The sequence below is a fragment of the Dromiciops gliroides genome, chromosome 2 (genome assembly GCF_019393635.1).
Source record: "Dromiciops gliroides isolate mDroGli1 chromosome 2, mDroGli1.pri, whole genome shotgun sequence".
Classification (NCBI taxonomy): Eukaryota; Metazoa; Chordata; class Mammalia; order Microbiotheria; family Microbiotheriidae; genus Dromiciops; species Dromiciops gliroides.
This window is the reverse complement of record NC_057862.1, coordinates 660235042-660257110: the sequence shown is the minus strand read 5'-3', so window position 1 is coordinate 660257110 and position 22069 is coordinate 660235042. Positions and strand designations below refer to the sequence as shown.

At 39.3% G+C, this 22069-nt stretch overlaps 1 protein-coding gene across 1 annotated transcript in view; it reads left to right on the top strand.

Annotated features, from left to right (window-relative positions):
- The window catches only part of IL1B (interleukin 1 beta), a 74765-nt gene extending 58893 nt beyond the window's left edge, over positions 1 to 15872 (top strand). The window contains exons 3-9 of the mRNA XM_043987952.1: positions 7748 to 7788; positions 9277 to 9338; positions 10137 to 10188; positions 10881 to 11091; positions 11928 to 12095; positions 13951 to 14081; positions 14813 to 15872. Coding sequence (XP_043843887.1) covers positions 9292 to 9338; positions 10137 to 10188; positions 10881 to 11091; positions 11928 to 12095; positions 13951 to 14081; positions 14813 to 15016 — 813 coding nt within the window. The 5' untranslated portion in view covers positions 7748 to 7788; positions 9277 to 9291 and the 3' untranslated portion in view covers positions 15017 to 15872. The remainder of the gene's footprint in view (positions 1 to 7747; positions 7789 to 9276; positions 9339 to 10136; positions 10189 to 10880; positions 11092 to 11927; positions 12096 to 13950; positions 14082 to 14812) is intronic.
- The last annotated feature ends 6197 nt before the right edge of the window (positions 15873 to 22069 follow it).

The window sequence follows — 22069 nt, the reverse complement described above, 5'->3', positions numbered from 1 at the left end:
GTGCTTTGAAGTCAATTTAAAATGCATGAGCTATAAATACAGAGGACTGATCAGCCTACTAAAAAAATAAGAACCCAGATAGCTACTTTTCAGCCAAAGCCTGTAGATTTTACGTCTTGAGTTTGCCATAGAATGATTTTTTTAAATCTAGATAAATGACTAAAACTGTTATGTGCATATTTGTATGTATTTATTACTTGATGTAATAAAGCTTATTTTCATTAACAATTTGTATTTTTAAAAAAAGAATTAACTTGGAAAGAGCTCTAAACTAGCAGTCAAAAGAGTTGGGTTTTAGTCCTACCATTAATTATTTGGTAAACCATTTAATTTCCACACTTTCTACCATTTCTACCATTTAAAAAATGAGGTAGTTGGACTACAGGTAAGGATGCCCAAAATGAGACAGATAATAGTCCAATGTATTCTGCCCTGGTAATAACACATCTAAAGTGTTATGTTCAATTCTAGGTGTCAGATCTGAAGAAATAGAAGAAGAAGGAGGAGCAGGAGGAGGAGGAGGAGGAGGGAGGGAGGGAGGGAGAATTATATAATGCTTTTTTTTTCTTCGCATTTTTTTTTTGCAGTGCAATGAGGGTTAAGTGACTTGCCCAGGGTCACACAGCTAGTAAGTGTCAAGTGTCAAGTGTCTGAGGTCGCATTTGAACTCAGGTCCTCCCGAATCCAGGGCCAGTGCTTTATCCACTGTGCCACCTAGCTGCCCCTGTATAATGTTTTAAGGTCTACCAAGCACTTTATAAATATTATCTCATTTTATCCTCTCAACAACCCTGGCAGGTAAGTGCTGTTGTTGACTCTATTTTATAATGAAGAAACTGAGGTAAATAGAGATTAAGTGACTTGACCCTGGATGAGACAACTTGGACTTGCAAAGTGCTTTATAAATATTATATCATTTGATACTCACAACAACCCTGGGATGTAGGTGCTATTATTATTCCCATTTTACAGATGAGAAAACTGAGGCAAGCAGAGGTTAAGTGGCTTGCCCAGGGTCACACAGCTAGTTAAGTATCTAAGGCCAAATTTTAATTCAGTTCTTCCTGACTCCAAATTTAGCATGACAGGCCACTGACAAGATGGAACACAGCAAGAGGACAACCAAGATGGTGAAAGAACTAAGGAACATTCCATAGGAGGATAAACAAAGGGAAAAGGGGATGCTTAGCCTAGCAAAAGAAGACTAAGGGATAAAATAGGGGGAAGAGGAGAGCCTAAGTACCTATTTTCAAGGATTTGAAATGCCATAATATGAAAGAGAAATTAGAATTATTTTCCTTGTACCCAGTGGCCAATAAATTAACATTTATTCACTTAATGTTACTTTGTGCCGGGCACTGTCAGAAAAGAGACAAAAATCAAACAATCCCTACCCTCAAAGAACATACAATCTATCAGAGAAAGCAACATAGACAAATAAGTAGTTATAAAAAATTTCAATATAAAATACAAAATATTGACAAAATTACTCTAAGGTAATTTCAGCGGGGGGAGGCACACACAGCTAGGAGAATTGGGAAAGACCTTATTCAAGAGATAGTGCTTGGACTGACCATTGGAGCAGGCTGAGGATTCAAAGAGGTAGAAGTGAGGAGCTCATGCATTCCAGGCATGAGACAGCCTGGAAATGAAAGATAGAGTGTCATGTATGAGGGACACTAAATGGGCTTTGAAGGGAGTGAGGTGACACCATAGTGCATGGCGCATCAGTCCTAGAGAGTCATCTTCCTGAATTCAAATCTGGTCCCAGGCACTTACTAGCTATGTGACCCTAGGCGAGTCACTTAACCCTATTTACCTCAGTTTCCTCATCTGTAAAATGAACTAGAAAAGGAAATGGAAAACCACTCCAATATCTTTGCCAAGAAAACTCCAAATGGGATCCACAAGGAGTCATCTACAATTGACCAATCACAACAAAGTAGATTCTATAGAGAATTCATGAATATTGGTAATGTGCAAGAACCCTAGAAAGTTAGGCTGGGCCTAGGTAGTGAAGGGCTCAAAAGGCCACACAGAGGAGTCCGTATTTGATTCTAGAGACAATAGGAAGTCACTAAGTTCCTTGAACAGATGAGTGAATCCTGATAAGGTAGGGGTAGACTAGATGAACTTTAGAACCCTATGATTCTAAGATGGAAAAACTGAGGCAGATAGAAGGATCAGTCTTGTGTCCCATAATCAATCATCATCAAATAAATACACACCCTAACTTCCTCTCTCCAAGTCACATTAGGGAGTAGGATATTTCTCCATTCCCTACAGTAAAGAGATGCTTCAAACCAACCAGATTCTGCCTATACCATCTAGGTCATATAGTCCAAAACCCTCGTCTTACAAATGAGGAAACTGGGGCCCAGAGAGTATAAGTAAATCAGAAATTCCAAAATTGCTTGGGAGAGAAATCCAATGCTACAGTGCCAGCTTCCAAGGCTTCAGGTCCACAAATTCTTCTCTGACATGATTCAGACAATTTCAGTTGACATACAAGAAACTTGGGAACAAAGAAATGTAAGAGTAGGAATTTTATCAACTTGTTAATTGACGACTCAGATGGATGCATCTGACTGTATGTATTTTGTTTGTTCTCATGCAATCTCCTCTATTAAACCATGATCTCCTTGAAAGCAAAGATTGTCTTTTGCTTTTTCATGTGTCCCCAGCACTTAGCATAGTACCTGACATATAGTAAGTGCTTAATAAATGCATATTAACTAACTGACTGACTGTATCATCATTTAATCCATGTCTCTCCATCTTTTCTCCAAGAGGAACATTTTTTATGAAAAGTTGTGTTTAAAATCTCCATAATCTATATTCACAGCATTCCCCTCATCGACCAGTGTAGTAACCCTCTCAGAAAAGAAATTGAGGTAATAAACATTTGTATTTATAATTTGGGGTTCCAATTTTTATCCCTATTTTCCTCCCTCCCCCTCCCTGATGTGGCAAACAATCAGATATGGGTTAGACATCTACGATTATGTAAGACATTATCCTATTTGTCATTTTGTACAAGAAAACTTGATTAAAAGAAAAAAATGAAAGAAAGTGACAAATAGCATGCTTCAGTCTGTTCCATCAATATCAGTTCTTTCTTTGGAGGTGGATAGTATGTTTCATCAATAGTCCTTTGGGAGGGGCAGTTAGGTGGTGCAGTGGGTAGAGCACTGGCCCTGGATTCAGGAGGACCTGAATTCAAATCTGGCCTCAGACACTTGACACTTACTAGCTGTGTGACCCTAGGCAAGTCACTTAACCCCAATTGCCTCACACACACACACACACACACACACACACACACACACAAAATAGTCCTTTGGGATTGTCCTGGATTATTGCATTATTGAGAATAGTCAAGTCATTCACAATTCTTCGTCAAACAATATTGCTGTCTCTGTGCACAATGTTCTCCTGGTTCTGCTCACATCACTATACATCATTTCATATATCTTTCCAGGCCTTTCTGAAGTCATCCTGCTTGTCATTTCTTATAGCACAATAATATTAAAAAACCATCATATACCACAGCTTATTTAGCCTTTCCCCAATGGATGGGCATTCCTTTGATTTCCAATTCTTAGCCACCACAAAAAGAGCTGCTAAAAATATCTTTGTCTTTTTCTGTTTGGGGAGAAGTCTTTGGGATATAAAGCTAGCAGTGGTGTATGATCTGTTCTTGATAGAACGAGGCTAGCTCTTTGTAATCCCTGTTTCTCTGAGTTCACCAACCATATCTTTAATATTCCATTCTAGACTTTCCCCCAGAAAATCAAGTCGAATTCACTGTTCCATAGCCGTTCTATTCCCTTTTTTAAAAAATAAGAGGGGGCAGCTAGGTGGCGCAGTGGATAGAGCACCGGCCCTGGAGTCAGGAGTACCTGAGTTCAAATCCGGCCTCAGACACTTAATACTTACTAGCTGTGTGACCCTGGGCAAGTCACTTAACCCCAATTGCCTCACTGAAAAAAAAGAAAGAAAAAAAAATAAGGACATTTGTCCTCTGATATAATGGTGCCTCTTCTGTTTCCATGACATTTCAGATATCAATGAAAGTGGCTCAATAATCTGAGACCACTCATCACCACCCCCATGGACTATTCTAATAGCCTCCTAATTAACTGTCCTTCTCCTAATTTCTTCTTTCTCCCAATAGTCCTCCACACAACTTCTGAAACAATTATCCTAAAGCACAATTATTTTAACTGATTGAGATTCCCCTGATCAAGAACTGATGTACTGGGGCAGCTAGGTGGTGCAGTGGATAGAGCACTGGCCCTGGAGTCAGGAGGACCTGAGTTCAAATCTGGCCTCAGACACTTGACACTTACTAGCTGTGTGACCCTGTGCAAGTCACTTAACCCTCATTGCCCAGCAAAAAAAAAAAAAAAGAACTGATGTACTAGCTCTTCCCTGGACACAACATTCCAACTCCTGTCCCTTTGCCTTCACCCAGGTGGTCCTCCAAGTCAAGACCCTCCCTGCTCACCTCTACTTCTTAGTGTCCCTATATTCATTCAAGGTTTGATTCATGTGCCTCTGGCCATGGTAAGCCTTCATAGATCCAGCTAATTGTAAGGGTTCTCTTCCTCCTGAGATTATGATGTCTCTTTCAAGCAAGCAAAACTTATTAAGCCCCTATCATGATCCAGGAAATGTGTGCACATAGGAGACAATTAATAAATGCCTGTTGAGGCAGATTTCAGAGAAACCTGGAAGGACTTGAATGAAGTGATCATGAGTGAGATGAGCAGAACCAGGAGAACATTGTACACAGTATCATCACCATTATGTGTTGATCAACTGTGATAGACTTGATTCTTCTCAGCAATACAATGGTCCAAGATAGTTCCAAAGGACTCATAATGGAAAATGCTCTCCAAATCCAGAAGAAAAAAAAATGAACTGTGGAATATGGATGCAGATTGAACCGTACTATTTCTTTTGTTTTTGGTGCTGTTGTTTTTCTCTTTTGAGGTTTTTCCTTTTTGTTCTGATTCTTCTCTTATAAGATGACTAATGCAGAAATATGTTTAATGTGATTGTACATATATAACCTATATCAGATTACTTGCTGCTTTGGAGAGGGGGGAGGGAGGAGAGGGAGGGAGAAAAATTTGAAACTAGAAATCTTATAAAAACAAATGCTGAAAACTATCTCTACATGTAACTGGAAAATAATAAAATACTTTTATAATTAAAAAATAAATAAATGCCTGTTGAATTGAATTGGAGGTAGTGAACAGTGGAGATGCCATGAATGAGAAAGTAATGTTTACCTTTCACAAATATGGCAAGGGAAAAATCTTTAACAAAGCAAGAGATCGAGGTGACCATGGGAATTTTAATGGACAGTTTTATTGACAAAACTGAGAATTTTGCACATGGAAAATCAGTACAGTTGCAATGAGAAGAGAGATTATTTATTGGGAAAGAACATTCAAAGCTCATTTCTCTGACAAAGATATGATATTTTGGGCAGCTAGGTGGTTCAGTAGATAGAGCACTAGTCAGAAGGACCCGAGTTCAAATCTAGCCTCGATGCTTACTAGATGTGTGACCCTGGGCAAGTCGCTTAACCCTGATTGCCTCAAAAAAAAATCTGATATCCCAAATATAAAGAAAACTGATGATGGCACATAAGATCAATATATGGTTGGAAAGATACTAAAACCCTGCTGGTGAAGCTATGACTTGATCCAATTATTCTGGAAACCAATTTAAAACCATACCAAAAAGCTGCTAAACTATGATATACCCTTTGACACACTGACTCCCCTACTATGTATATGCCCCAAAGAGATCAAAGACAGAGGAAAAGGACTCATATGAACAAAAATATGTAACAGCAAAGAGATGGCAGGAAAATAAATACTCACCAACTGAGCAATAGTTAAACAAAGTGAGACATATGAATGAATGGACTATCATTGTACTATGTGCAATGATGTTTATCACAGTCAGAAAAACTTGGAAACACTAGTATGAACTCATAGACAGTGAAATGAGTGAAAAATGAAAACTATTTATCTGATGGCCACATTAATATCAAGGAAAACCACTTGGAAAAACCTCAGGACTCTCATCCAAGTAGTGATGGCTCATGACTTGAGAAGACTGAGAAAGAAGCATGACTCCTGCCTCTTGGCATCAGAGTTATAGTATCAAAAGTTACCAGATTGTCGATTCATTTTGCTTGACTCTCCTGATTTGTGTAAGGATTGGGGTTAATATAAACATGGAAGGCCCAGATTTCTCTAATGATGCTCCATGGGAAGTGTTTTGTGATTGGTTGAAAAGAATGTCACCCTAGGTGGGACTGTGGATAAAAACAACATGGCACTCTGGGAGTTTGATCAGTCTATCAGCAGTGAAGTAATAGTATCTTCTAGACTTGGGTGCACCTTGAGGAGATAGAACTTAAGCCTAGAGAAAAGGGCAGCCAAGATGGTGGGGGAATTAGCACTAAAATTTACATTACCCCACCACCACCATTGACCAGGTGACAACTTTGTGAACTTCAAAGAATCAAAAAATCTGGAGTTCCCAGCAACGTGAGTAGCTGAATATATCAGAGCTGGTGGCAGAGCCCCGAGGCAGTATCTGTATAGGGAGACAACAAACTAGACCCCGCTATAGGCTCTGCAGAGATCCTGGACTTTGGAGGCCAGCAGAGAGCTATAGGTAGGGGGAATGTCATGAGAACTCCACAAAAGTAGAAAAATGGCTTCCAAAAGCTGTGAGTTTATCCTTCTGCCATATGTATCATCTAGCTTTGAGTCCATTTTCTCCAGAAAAGGTGTGTGAGCACTTCATTTGTTATAAGAGGAGAAAGGGATTGTTTTATAACTACTGTTCTTTGTTTTGCCTTCTCAATAAATATCCCTTTTGCAAAAACTAATTGACATTAACTGGTTGAATGATGTTGAGAAACAAACTGAATGGGCTTTATGAGTGACAGTAATAGCCCCTCTGGGTTACCCCAGAACCCTGAATTAATAAAGTAGCATCTGTCCCCTTGACACTCCAACCTACCAGTGGTAATGCAAGTTGGGAGACTGAGCCTGGAGGGAGCATTCTATTTGTTATAAGAGGGGACAGGGGAGGGGGGATGATGGGTAATAATACATGAAAAAATATAAAGAAAGAAATAAGCATCAATAAGATAATTTTTAAATACACAGATATAAACAGAAGTTCAGAAGAGGCACTTTTTACTAAATTATTTATACTTTTGAAGTTTACAGTTTCTTATATAAATCTTTCTTATCCTTCAGATATCAGAATGTTTATGTTTATTGATGATAATGTTCATAATAAGAAAAGGAAGTTTTGAAAAATACTCTTTATTTTGTTCCCTGTGATCCTACAAATCAAAAACTATACTCTGTAAATCTAATGAAATTCAATCCTTAATTTATATTGTAGTCAAGGACAGTATAGCTATTAGAAAACTACAGTATTCGATACTACAGTATATGTTGTCATCATATTTGGAAAGGATTACATCACTACAGAATCCAAATTGCTTTTTATTTTCCTGAAAGTCTGAGGTGTCATTTCAAGTTGCCCCCCACAAAGTTCCCACAATTCTCTTTCTTTTATTTTTAAAAATTGTGCAATTAGTTGAGGCCAAAAGGGAAATTTTGTCGTACCCTACTTCTGCTTTTGAAAACGAATAAAACGGCCCAGGCGGTAACAGACAAATCATTTCTCTGCTTGACAGCTGAAATTGACTGAAGACTCCTAGCACTCCTGCCTGTAAAGGTAACCATTTCTCTGAATTCTTCCCAATGATTATTGCCTGGGAGAACCTCCCTGTCTATCCTGGTTTGGGGGGAGGGGTTCCAGGAGTTGGGGTAACCGGTCTTTAAATGTCTTTTTAATGTAACTTTCTATCCAGTCATTCTTGACACCTTGCTGATTTGGGGGGTTTGCTTCATTTTTGTTTAGTTTGAGGGATTTTTTTTAATCATTGCTCTTTTTGGTCTCATTTGATGACTTGGTGTGCATGTGGTTTAATTGCGGTGATGCTCCTGAATGAGACATCATAAGGTCATAGATACAGATTTCAAAAGAGACCTCAAAAACGATATTGTCCAACCCTCTCATTTCACAAATGAGGAGAGTGAGGACCAGGGAAGATAAGTAAGCTGCCCTAGGTCACACAGGTGGTAAAAATTAACTATGTAATTCTAGGACCTCTAACACCAAAGTCTGTGCTCTTTCCACTGTTCTTGATTGAGTCTTTGAGCTATATGATAACATCTACTTTGAAGAAGACCCTACCTGGCATTCCCTCTTGGCTGTCTCAATTGGACCACAAGGGGTTGTCTTTTTTTACTGTGAAGTACTCAATCTAATGTAATTTACCAGAAAGAGGACAGGAGGCATTGTATGACAGATGTTTTATTTCATGCTGCCACCCATTTAGATTGCAACAGGATGACGGGTTTGATTGGAAGAACCAGAGTTTTTAGCCTGGGGAAATGAATTTAGGGGGAGGACATGATAGCAACTTTTAGGAATTTGAAGAGCTGTCACATAAATAAGAGATTCAACTTGACTTGTTTAGCTCCAGGAAATGGAGCCAGGAGCAATGGGTGTAAGCTGAAATGAGATAAATGTGGGCTTATGATTGGAGATAGCTTCTTGACAACTGGAGTTTTCTATAAAGGGACTGAGCTGACACACAGGGTGATGGGTCCTCTTCATCGGAGTCTTGAAGCAAACACTGGATAATCAGTTCTTGGGCATGCTGTGAAAGGGCTTCTTGGTTGTGGGTTGGACTTGATCAGGGGCTCTTCATCTTTTTTGTGTCACAAACATCTTGGGCAATAGTCTGGTGAAGTCTATGGATCCCTTCTCAGACTAAGGTTTCTAAATGCATAAAATGAGCTACATAGGATTACAAAGAAAACCAAAGGTTAGTGAAAATAAAGATAAAATATTTTCCCATACAGTCCACAAAGCCCAATTCTCCCGTCCCCCAAAAACCAATCCATGAACTTCTTAAAGGTCCATGGACTTGGTTAAGATCCTTTGGACTAGATGAATGCTAAGGTCCCTTCTACTTAACCATTAGATAGATGTGCAAACCAAGGTCCTAGGGAAGGGGCCTGGGACTGTAGAATGAATAAGATATGGTCTCTGTCCTCAAGGATCCTCTAGTCATTTAGAGAAAAACAACTTCATAGGGAGTGAGATTTGCTCAGTCACCTGCAGCTTGTGACCCTCTCTGTTGTCTTTGTCCAGGAATAAAAAGCTATCATGGCCATGGTACCTGAAATCACTTGTGACATGGAGTATATTTACCGGTAAGTGGAAAGATTCAGCTGAATGAGAAGTGGTGGCCAACTAAAGGGTCATCCTATGCCTGTGCCAGGAAAACAGACCAGGACCAAAGATTTAGAAAGCTGCAGAGGTCCTTTAAAAAAATCTTAAATTTTCCCATGGCAAAAACTAATATTGCCTCAGTTTCTTCATCTATAAAGTAAGGGAATCACGTGAGATGAGCTCTATGGTCCCTTCCAGCTCTAAAATTCTCACCCAGTGACCTTTTGCTTCTTTTTGCCTGCTACTATAACCGGTTATGGCCCTGGTCATTAGGCATCTGTCTATGTACTCCAAAGGCTAGGGGAAATGAGCTGGGATGGTGGGATTTAGTTGGGAAGGAAGCAAAAGGAAGAGATGGGGAATCAGGCATTGGACTGGAGAGGACTCCTTTGTAAATTCTGGCTTAGGAGTCTGGGCTTTTATTTTAGTCCACTTAGTATCCTTGAGTCTGATCCAGGACTTGGTCAGTAGATTGCCCCTTTTCTGATATATACTTCCCAGTCCCTACTTAACATGACCAAAATCAGTGATGGGGGGGTGCCTTTCCAAGCTTGCCTGGGGTCCAGTCCCCACTGACCACTCCCTTAAATTTCAAACTGGCTCAGATATTGGTTCCCATCCTAATGGAACTTGTCTGAAAGACTTTAGGGCCTTGATCATAAGTTAGCCATTGATAGTAGAGGCTCTTGCACAAGGAAAAAGACACACACACACACACACACACACACACACACACACACTTAGAAGTAACCTGACAGTTTGTTTGTTTTTGTTTACAGAGACGATGATGACAGCCAATTTTATGAGGCTGATGGTCCCAACCCAAAGAAGGTAAGCTTCTTGGCTAGATTCTTTTTGTAGTCTAAATTTTTCATCTCCTCATGAGAATTAATATGGTGCTGTGGAATCAGAAAGCTTGAGTTTGAATCCCAGCTCTGTGATCATAAACAAGTTACTTTACCTCTCTTAGGTTATTTTCTCATCTACAAAATGGGACAGGGAGTTGGAATGGACTAGGAGGGTTTCTGATGTCCAATCCAAATTAGATCTATAATCGTATAAGCGGGAACCATTAAAATCCAGAGGTGGTGAATACAGGCCATGTACTTACATTTGAATTGTCTCTATCTTCCCAGAAAGTATATTTATCATTATAGGGCAGCAGGCTAGATCATAGCCGACCTTGTATAAAACACTGATGATGACATTGGAATAGAAATCTGGGATTGGAAAAAGGACCAGCAATTTTAAAAGAGTAGATCTGGATTCGAATCCTGACCATACCAAGCTATGAAACTTTGACCAAATCAAGTTCTCTCTCTGGGTTTTACTTTTTTCATTTGTGAAGTAAGAGGGACTTGGTCTACATGACCTGTAAACTTTTTAACAATCTACCATTCAAAGTGACTAGTGGAATCTCTCCCCAGTGTCAATTAAATCCCTGGATGGGGTGATTGATTAGAGACAAAGCAAACAAGATCTCAACAACCCTAAACCTGACCAACTCCCCTGTTTCCCTGCAGGGTCACCTCCAGTATCCTGATCTTTGCTCTGGGGCAAGTCTTCTGGAGGAGGATGACATCCAGCTGAAATTTACTTCTCAACCCCATCGATTCCATCAAACTGTGGTGGTAGTTGTTGCCATTGAGAAAATGAAGCATCTGAACGGATCCTGTGCCCAGCTATTCCGGGATAATGACCTGATGAATATTTTCACAAGTATCTTTCAAGAAGGTAAGAGAGCCGAGAGACAGGTGCTGGGGCTTTCCTATTTCCAACTCCTCCCTAAGACTGATCTCTATATTTCTCTTTTTCCTGATGTTTTTGACAAACATTTGTATCATGCTTTGAGGTTTAGAAAGTATTTCACAAGTATTATAATAATGATAATAAGATGACTAGTGTTTCTATAATATTTTAGGGTTTGCAAAGCATTTTGCAAGTATTCTCTCATTTGATCTTCACAAAAACCTTAGGAGTTAGGTGTTATTATAACTCCCTTTTGCAATTACATTTTTTCTTTCTTTTTTCTTTCTTTTGTGTGTATGGGGGGGGGCGGGGGATGAGGGTTAAGTGACTTGCCCAGGGTCACACAGCTAGTAAGTGTCAAGTGTCTGAGGTCGGATTTGAACTCAGGTCCTTCTGAATCCAGGGCTGGTGCTTTATCCACTGCGCCACCTAGCTGCCCTATAACTCCCTTTTGTAGATAAAGAAACTGAGGCAAGCAGAACTTAAGTGACTTATCCTCAGTCACACAGTTAATAAGTGTTGAAGGTAGAATTTGATTGCTGGTTTCTCCTGATGTCAGATTCAGCACTTTTTCCAATGTACCAATCTCAAACTCTCCGGAAAGGGCACTCCCTAAGATAAGAAAAGGAGCAAAAAAAAAGTGGATTGAGCCAATGGCAGAGTTTCCAGGTGAAGCTGTTCTTCATGAAAAGGTCCTAAGAAGTGAGCCTAGGGAGGACTCCATGACCTCAAGAAACAATCTGAGTCACCTAGCTACCCTCTTGGCAGATTTCCACCTCTGATTCAATGCTTCTGAATAATATGCACGTTCTACTTTTCAGAACCCATCACCTTCGAGAGCTGTAACATTTATGAGTCTGACTCCGTCTTTCAGTTTTCATCCTCCCAAGACTGCACCATTCAGGACATAAATCAAAAATGCCTGACCTTGTCCAATGCCAGCGAACTGAAAGCTCTCCATCTCAATGGATACAACATAAACCAAAAAGGTAACTTCTGACATCTTGTCTTTCCTTTTCACTATCCATACCTCTTGGCCTATGTAGTTGGTCTCCAACTTAGACTAACTCTCATAGCCTCTACCCCACGTGTCTATTTTACTATCATCCAGGGCAGCAGGCTAGATCATAGCCGACCTTGTATAAAACACTGATGATGACATTGGAATAGAAATCTGGGATTGCTTTGTCTCTAATCAATCATCCAGTGGTACAAGACACTGTATCAGATCCCATGAAAAGAGATTGTCTTGGTTTTTTTGTCTGCTATGTTTTACACAACTGCACATGTATAACATATTGAATTGCTTGAGTTCTTAAGAGGGGGACAGGGAGGAAGGATGAGAATTTGGAACACAAAATTTTAAAACTCGATGTTACAATTTGTTTTTACATGTAAGGTGGGGAAAAATTCTAAATAAATAAATACAAAGAAAAGGGATTGTCTGAATTCAGATTGGTTCAAAGTATAATCAAATTTGGGGTCTTATTGGCTACTCTCTCATTTGATTTGGTTCAATCTGAGTGATCAGAACATTAGTTCTTAGAGAAACCACTTCAGAGCATCTCCACTTTTATCTTGGATCTTTTCATCTCCAGAACTCAAGTTTCTGTCCCAAAGATCTCAATTTCCAAAGGAAACTAATTTAAAAGTGAAAGTAGGCAAAGTTAAAGAAGGTTTCAAACTTGGACTCCCCATTTCTAGCTCTCTTTGTTATGAACTATCTAGCTTTAAGAATTCCTAAATTGTTCCAAATTGAAGTAAAAGAAAACTGTGACATTAAGCAATCCTCTCAAGAAAACTTCTAATAATTGACTGAATTTTTATTCTAAAAAGTTGTTCCCTATGGTGAAAGTTAATAAGTACTAGCCATATCACTATTCCCTACCCCTCAGAAAGTAAAAGCTAAGGCTAGAAGCAGGTGTGTTGGCAGAGGGAGTCAATGAGACAAGTGGCCTGCTTCTTTTCTGAGCTTTCATTTTCCTTGAAAGACAGTCATTTGTGGAGCAGCTAGATGGCACAGTGGATAAAGCACTAGCCCTAGATTCAGGAGGACCTCAGTTCCAATTCAGCCTCAGGCACTTGACACTATCTGTGTGACCCTGAACAAAACACTTAACCTTCATTGCCCCACAAAAAAAAAAAAAAAAGACAGTCATTTGAGCAAAGAAGCTACCTACTTTCTATTCTCATTTGGAAATGGGAAAGCCTGATTTCTTTCCCATTAAGAATTAAAAGTAACCTTGGAGCTTCTGATTGAGACATCTTTGACTCAGGAGGCTCATAAATGTGAGCTCAGTATCATGACACACTCAATTTATCCACCACCCCATTTCTCAATGTTATTCCTCACATGTTCGTGCCCATTTATTGCCTCACTTCCAAAAACATATGGTCATCCTGAGTTGGTCACTTTGCCCAGCAACTTCTCTAGAAAGAGGTTTTTAACCTGGGGTGCCTGAACTATTTAAAAAATAAGTTAATAGGGGGGCGGCTAGGTGGTGCAGTGGATAAAGCACCGGCCCTGGAATCAGGAGGACCTGAGTTCAAATCCGGCCTCAGACACTTGACACTTACTAGCTGTGTGACCCTGGGCAAGTCACTTAACCCCCATTGCCCTGCAAAAAAACAAACAAAAAAAATAAGTTAATAACTGTATTTCACTAGAACTGGTTTCCTTTCTAATTTTATATATTTCATTTTATACATTTAAGAAGATTATTCTGAGAAGGGATCCTTAGGCCTCACCAGACTATCCAAGAGGTCCAAGATACAAGCAAGGTTAAAAACACCTGCTCTGACATTTCTATTCACCACACTGTTCTGTTTTTTTTTCTTTTCCAGTAATTTTCAGCATGAACTACTTCATTGGTGACATAGGCTCACAGAAAATACATGTTGTCCTGTGTATCAAGAAAAATAATCTCTATCTGTCTTGTGTGATGCATAATGGGAAGCCCACCCTGCAGCTAGAGGTGAGCATACTAAGAACAAAAAACACTATCATTCCTGTAAAAACAACAACAACAACAACAACAACACACTTGTTTCCCACAGCCAAGTAGCTTGAGATGGTCAAACTTTTCCCCCAGTAAATTGATGGAGTACCTGGATTTGACTCATTTGCATAAACTTCCCAAGCTCCTGATTCCAAATGATAAAATAATATTGGTTCATCCATGTATCTTCCAGTTTCTTATTGAATTCTTACTTGAATAAACATTTATTAAGCTTCTACTTTATAGCAAGCTCAAAGTATCATGTCCCTAGATACCTGGGACTCAGCCGCAAAGAAGAATGGGGTCCTTCCTCCGATCACTCCCAAATGCAAACCTATAAACAGAACCCAGAAATGATGACTTCTAGCCCCTGCCTTTTTATCCTTATCCCACCATACCATCACTTTCTTCAACCTAAGGACTTTCTCAACCAGCTCCTATTCAAGTCCCAGAGATGAAGTCATAATTTGCGATCTAGAACAGACCTTAGAGGCCAGCTAGTCCAATGCCTTCACTTTACAGAGGAGGAATCTGAGGTCCTGTGAAGAAAAGTAGCTTGCCCATGGTTACATAGGTAGTATGTGTCAAGGGCAGGATTTGAATTCAGGTTTCCTGCCTCTAACTTCATCACTCTAGCCCTTATTTATGCTCTTTGAAGTTTCTTTGTTCATTTTCTCATGGGTGCAATCTATCTTAATCATTTGCAGCAAATCGCTCATTTCCCCAGAAGGAACGTGGAAAGGAGATTCATCTTCAACAAGACAGAAATAAATCATAAGACTGAATTTGAGTCAGCAGAATACCCCAACTGGTATATCAGCACTTCCCAACTGGATGAGCAGCCTGTCTTCCTGGGGAACATAAGAGGGGGCCAAGACATAACTAACTTCATTTTGGATGATCTCTCTTAAATGGACTCTCAAGCAGCAAGTCACCATTTACCATGTACTCTAGGACTTAGGCAGAGGGGAGAAGAAAAGGAATTTGGGAGTCCATATGTTATACATATGACATGTCTTCAACTTAAACCTTAATATGTTCTTTGGAGGTTTGTACTGCTACCATTTAGATACTGACTTTGCTTAAGGAGAGCCCGATGGCCCATTTCAATGCCTGACTGAGTAGAATCTGGTGAAATCATGATGATAGTTTGGTATTCAAGGTAGGGCCTTGAAGGTTGCCAGGCAGGGAGCATTAGGAGGGGGAATTTGGAGAGAGAGAGAAGATGGCCATGGAGTAGGAGGGCAAAAGAGGCCTCTGATCTGTGAAGTTTAGTAAGAAAATAGGAAAGTGCTGTGGAATCACTAACTTGACGGTCTCCTGCATCATTGATTCTAAATGGGCTAGGCTATGATTGAGCCCTGTTGACTGTGACTGTGTTCAGAAGCTGCCCTGTTATTTCCCAGAGACAAAAATAAATTGCCTCTGCCAAGATGGGGCCCCTCCTGAATCACCCAGAACGATCTCCCCAAGCCTTGGTTATTTCCAAATTCCTCCAAAACTGCCCTGTCAGGTCTTTAGTAAGTGCTTGTTTGTCTATTTATTTATTTATTTATTGCTCCATCTGTTTGTGGATGCACATATGTATTTAATTCTCTGAATGAAAAGGCCAAGATGAGTCACTGTCAGCTAGAGAGTAAAGCGTTTAATGTCTGTAAAACTGAATTAATTTATATTGTTATGGTCCACTCAAGAGAACTAGAAATGTAAGTCTGTGTTCTTGAAGTGTTAATATTTATGAAAAGGGAAGGCCTGATAGCCTTAGCGTTTCCACAATAAACTTTTATTAAATGAGGATTTGTTTGCCTATTCATTGTCTTCATCTGGGCTTCTGAGGTATGAGTGAGAGGGTAATGTATCTTCCCTGCTATAAGGCACAGTATAAGTGGGAAGGGAGTACTTAGGAGCCCATTATAACATGAGTCTATGGATTAAACTGAGATTAACTTTCAGTAGGTGCTGTCAAATCCTGGTAACTAATTTGGGACTCACCTCCAAATCTCTCCAGCCCCAATGAGACTCACAGATAAGGGGAGATTTACAAAAGAGCTCTACTTTCCCAGTGACACAATATACCATTCTGGTCCCCATTCCTACCCATGTATCAAATCCATGATAACATCATAAGAAAAAAAGGGAGAGGAGGCAGGGCTGACCAACAGATAGTTCAGGGCAGAGTTCTAAAATGAAGGGATTGGGGGCTGCTAGGTGGTACAGTGGATAAAGCACCAGTCCTGGATTCAAGAGGACCTGAGTTCAAATCTGACCTCAGACACTTGACACTTACTGGCTCTGTGACCCTGGGCAAGTCACTTAACCCTCATTGGCCCACAAACAAAAAACAAAAAAAATAAAATGAAGGGATCTCAGCATCTCTAGAACTTTCTCTCTTAGAGACAGGAGTCTATGAAGTTTCCTGCGGGATGGAGAAGGGTTTTCTCTAACCAACATTGAAAAGGCATCATACATATTCCAGAGGGTAAAGGAACTAGGATTACAGCCAAGAATCACCTACTCAGCAAAGTGTAATCTTTCAGAGGAAAAAATGGAACTTCAATGAAAAAGAGGACTTTCAGGCACTTGTGATGAAACGACCTGAACTTCATAGAAAATTTGACTTTTAAATACAAGACCCTAGAGAAGCATAAAAAGGTAAACAGGAAAAAGAAATCATGAGGGATATTAAAAGATTAAACTGTTTATATTCCTACATGGGAATACTTTGAACTCATAAGAACTTTCTCAGTATTAGGGTAGCTGAAAGGAATATACTTAGACAAAGGACACAGGTTAACTGAATATGAAGGGATGATATCTGTAAAGCGTTTATTTTTTGTTTATCCTTATTCTTTGTAGGTCTTGCAGGGTGAGGGGTCTTATGTCTGGGGCCAGATTTGGGCTCAGGGCCTCCTGGGTCCAGGGCTGGTGCTTTGTCCACTGTGTCACCTAGCTAACCCATGATGACATCTTTAAAATAGGTTTGAGGGGTAGGAGGAATGCACTGGGGGAGGGGGGAGGGGAGAGGTGGACTGGGGAGAGGTAGCTCACATGAAGGAAACAAGAAAAAAGCTTATGGAGGGGAGAGGAAGAGGGGGAAGGAGTGGGGGAGTGAGTGAACCTTACTATCATCAGAATTGGCTCAAAGAGGAAATAACATACATACTCAAGTGGGTATAGTAATATATTTTTGCCCTGAGGGAAAGTGGGAGGGGAAGGAGATAATGTGGGGGTGGGGGGGAGGGCTTGGAGCTATAATGAAGATGGAGAGGTGTGTGTGTGTGTATGAATAGTCCACTGTTCTGGGAAGATTGTTTATTTACATCCTTGTAAAATGAAAGCAATTTTTTTAATAGACATAGATTTGAAAGGGTTTTGGTTTTTTTGTTTTTGTTGTGATTTTATTTTTTGCTTATTAGAATCAAGCGATTCAGCTATAAAAACTCTGAACAGCTAGCTCTTTCCTTCTCCTATTCTATCTCTCTCCCTCTTCCTCTCTCCTTTCCTTCTTCTCTCTTGCCCCCTCATCATTCTTTCTGTTTGTCTCTGTGTATATCTCTGTCTCTCTCCTTCTTTCACCTTCTCCCTCTCCCTCTCCCTCTCCCTCTCTCTCTCCTCCTTCTTCCTCCTTCCATTCCTCCCTCTTTCTCCCTCCTCTGTATCTCTGTCTCTCTCTCTCCCCTTTTGATAACATTTTCAGGGGATTTCCTATTTTCATTACTTTTACTACATGCTGACATGTTGTTCTCCAATAAAGTTTGCTAAGTTTACAATTCTACTGGAAATGTATGAAAGTACTGAGGTGTCTCTTTGTTGACCCAATATAAATCACAGAAAGGGCTGCTCTTCATTTGAGGCATGCATGTATCCCAATCTGCTAATCTTTGTCAAGTCTGACAACCACTGTTCACCACCAATGACAACCCACTCAATCCAAGTACAACTTTTAGCCTATGATGCATGTGGAGAAAAACCCAGGTCCATTAAAAACTGAGAAATCATTGTTAAATCATATGAAGTCATAGGCAACAAAAAAAAAAAAATGAAGGGGCAGCTAGGTGGTGCAGTGGATGGAGCACTGGCCCTGGAGTCAGGAGGACCTGAGTTCAAATCCAACTTCAGACACTTAACACTTACTAGCTGTGTGACCTTAGACAAGTCACTTAACTCCAATTGCCTCACTCACTCAAACAAACAAACAAAAACAAAATGAAGACTTCAGAAATATTGATAGCATTTCCACCCCTGATGAAGGCAAGAGCATCAGAAGGAAACTGGAACTGAACAAAGACTACAAAATCTGAGAACTTAATTTGAATTTCAGTAGCATAATTTGAAATCTACAAATTATGGAATTTTAGCCAAGGGTAGAGCGCACCTAATGAGAGCCAATTAAAATATACTTAGCTAGGGCGGCTAGGTGGCACAGTGGATAAAGCACTGGCCCTAGATTCAGGAGTACCTGAGTTCAAATCCAGCCTCAGACACTTGACACTTACTAGCTGTGTGACCCTGGGCAAGTCACTTAACCCCCATTGCCCCGCAAAAAAAAAAAAAAAACCAACAACAAAATATACTTAGCTAGAATTGTGCAAAGCAGATAAAGATATCCTCAAGGCAAAAAAGAAAGGAAAAAACCACCCACATCTCTCCCAAGTTGGACACAATAAAGAGTAGCATGTAAGGGGTGGCTAGGTGGCGCAGTGGATAAAGCACTGGCCCTGGATTCAGGAGTACCTGAGTTCAAATCCGGCCTCACACACTTGACACTTACTAGCTGTGTGATGCTGGGCAAGTCACTTAACCCCCATTGCCCTGCAAAAACAAACAAACAAACAAAAAAGTGTAAAAAAAAAAGAGTAGCATGTAGAATATAGAACGAAGAGCAAAAGAGAGAACCAGAGCCTCATGGGAGAGTATTCTCTCCAAGAAGACAGCCCCAAATAAGATGGCCTTGACTAGAATGTGGCTATGTATAGGTAGTGCTTATTCTAAAGGAAAAGACAAGATGGAAAGTTTGGAGAGCAACATTGTAAACTAAGATATACTCATGTTGGAAATCCAGGAAGCTGAAGGCAGGGTGTGATGGAGAACATGTGGGTGAGGATTGAAAAAGATAGATAAACAGAAATAATCCTAGTAATAGGCTCAGAAAGGGCTTACAAATATTATCTAATTTTATCTTCACAACAACCCTGAAAGGGAGACATCCAACTAGTAAGTATCTAAGGCCAGATTTGAATTCAGGTCTTCCTGATTCCAAATCAATTGCTCTAAATATGAATACATACATACAGATATACATACATACATATAGATGTGTGTATGTATGTAAACAATATACCTACTCTATGATATGTATGTATATGCACATTTATATATGCATATGTATGTGTGTGTCTATGTGTATATATACACACATATTAGTACAATCTAGAAAGAAGAAGAAATTAGGCATGGAATTCAAGAACTAAATCATGGAGGTGAGATCTAGTCCAATGCAATACAACAAGCATTTATTAAGGATTCCCTAGGTGTAATGCATTGTCATGATGGAATAATGATCAAAGACTTCAACTAACCACATAGCTACTGAAGGTCTCAAAGAAGAAGGAGAAGGAGGAGGAGGAGAAGAAAGAGGAGGACAAGAAGGAGGAAGACAAGAACAAGAACAAGGAAAAAAAGAGCAACAAGAACAAAAAGAAAAAGAAACCAATTGAGTCAACTTGCTTCAATGTTAATTTAATTCTCTAAAAGTGGAAGAAAAAACAAAAAGAAAGTACTATTTCTGAACCTACTACTCATGAATAAGGAGGAACTAGCCATAGAAAGTAGAGATGTTGGGAACCTTGGAGAGAAGTGAGCACTCCATCTTAGAATGTGAAAGCTATTTCCAAGAATTCCTAGAAAGGGCAGGTAGGATACATGGACCCAAAATTCCACAGGAGAAATCATCCCAAGAAAGTTAGAAAGTCCTAAAACATAAAGGCCTGAAGACACAAATAGTAATTTTCCCAGTAAAAAAAGTAAGAAAGAAACACTGTTATAGTGAAAGAAACCAATATGGCTCCACAGGAAGGTCATCAACCCAATTAGATTTGTAAAAATACATGCACGAAAGTTGGAAGCAAGGGCAGATCCTGGAAGCTAACCACTTTGATTCTGTAAAAATTGTGTTAGGGACCCTAAAGCTGGAAAGAGGTGAGATAGGCAAAAAAGGTTGATGATAAAAAATTAGAATTTTTTACAATCTCTGTTTGGGTCAAGAAGAAGTAAAAAAAAACTAGGATCACTGCCATGGGTAAATGGGACAATAATAACTTATGACAGCAAGACAATGAAATTACTTCTCATTTTGATTTTGGGGTTTTTGTTTTGTTTTGTTTTCTGTCAAGGATCTGATCTTTGAAATCAAAGGAAGGAGGTGGTGAGATAGAATTTGCATGCCCTCAAAGAGTTCAAGACACTAGTATTGGATAAATTATGTCCTATGGTGCTAAAAGAACTGGCTGACTTGATTACTGACCCTTGGTGGTGATCTTTGAAATGCCACAAGGACTAGAAGAGATGCCAGAGGATGACATAAGGGCAAATATTGTTTAGACTTTCAAAAGAGTAAAAGGATGCTTTCTAAAAACTATGTCAGTGTGTTTCACTTCAATTCCAGGAAAACCTTGTAGACCATATTACTAAAAGGGGTGGTTTGTGAGTATTTAGAAAAGGAAGCAGTCATGAACTAAAAACTAGCATGGTTTAAATAAGAACCCATCACATGTCAGACTTCCTTTATTTATTTTGGTGACAAGCTAACAAAAATAGTGTATCAGGGCAATACTTGTGGACATTGAACTCCTAGATTTCAGCAAAGCATTTGATAAAGTCTTTAATGCTCTCCTTGAGGGAAAATAGGGAGATATAAATGATGACAGCACAACTACTCATCTTTAGGAACATAGGATCATGGGTATAGAACTGGAAGGGATATTAGAGATCTCTTGATTCAAAACTCTTCATGAGAAAATTGAAGCTCAGAGATATGAACTAACTTGCCATAGCAAAAATAACTGATCTGGAAAATAGATGGAGAGAGAAAATTTTAAGAATTATTGGGCTAGGGGCAGCTAGGTGGTGCAGTAGATAAAGCACCAGCCCTGAATTCAGGAGTACCTGAATTCAAATCCAGCCTCAGACACTTAACACTTACTAGCTGTGTGACCCTGGGCAAGTCACTTAAGCCTCATTGCCCCACCAAAAAAATGTAATTTAATTTTAAAAAGAATTATTGAGCTACCTGAAAATCATGAACAAAAAAAGAACCTAGACATCATATCAAAAGAAATCATGAAAGAAAACTGCCCAAATCTTTTAGAACAAGAGGGCAAGGTGAAAATAGAAAGAATTAACTGGTTGCTTCTTAAAACAACCCCAAAATGAAAACTTCTAGGAATAGTATAACCAAAATTACAGGTCAAAAAAAAATTACACAAGCTTCCAGGAAAAAAGAGTTTATGTACCCCAAAAAACACAATCAGGATCACCCAAGATTTAGGAGATTCAATTACAGTATAAAGAAGCAGAAAGTATCAAATATGATATTACAAAAGGAAAAGATATAGGTTTATAACCAAAAATAACTTACTTAGCAAAATTGAGTATAATCCTATGGGGTAGAAATGTATATTTGATGAAACAGAGGACTTCCAAACATTACTAATCAAAAGACTGAAGTTTCAATCAATTTTGAAATATAAACACAGGAGTAAATATACATATATAGATATATAGAATGGTAAATACAATGCGGACAATTGGAAAAGATTTTGTGAGGCTGAAGTGTTTGCATTCTAATGGAAGGAGTATTGTGATACAAGTATCCCCTAAGAATTGCAATGCTATCAGAAGTCATGAAAGGAATTAAATAAGATGGAGGACCTGAAAGTGATTTTTGTTATGTTTTGATTATCTCA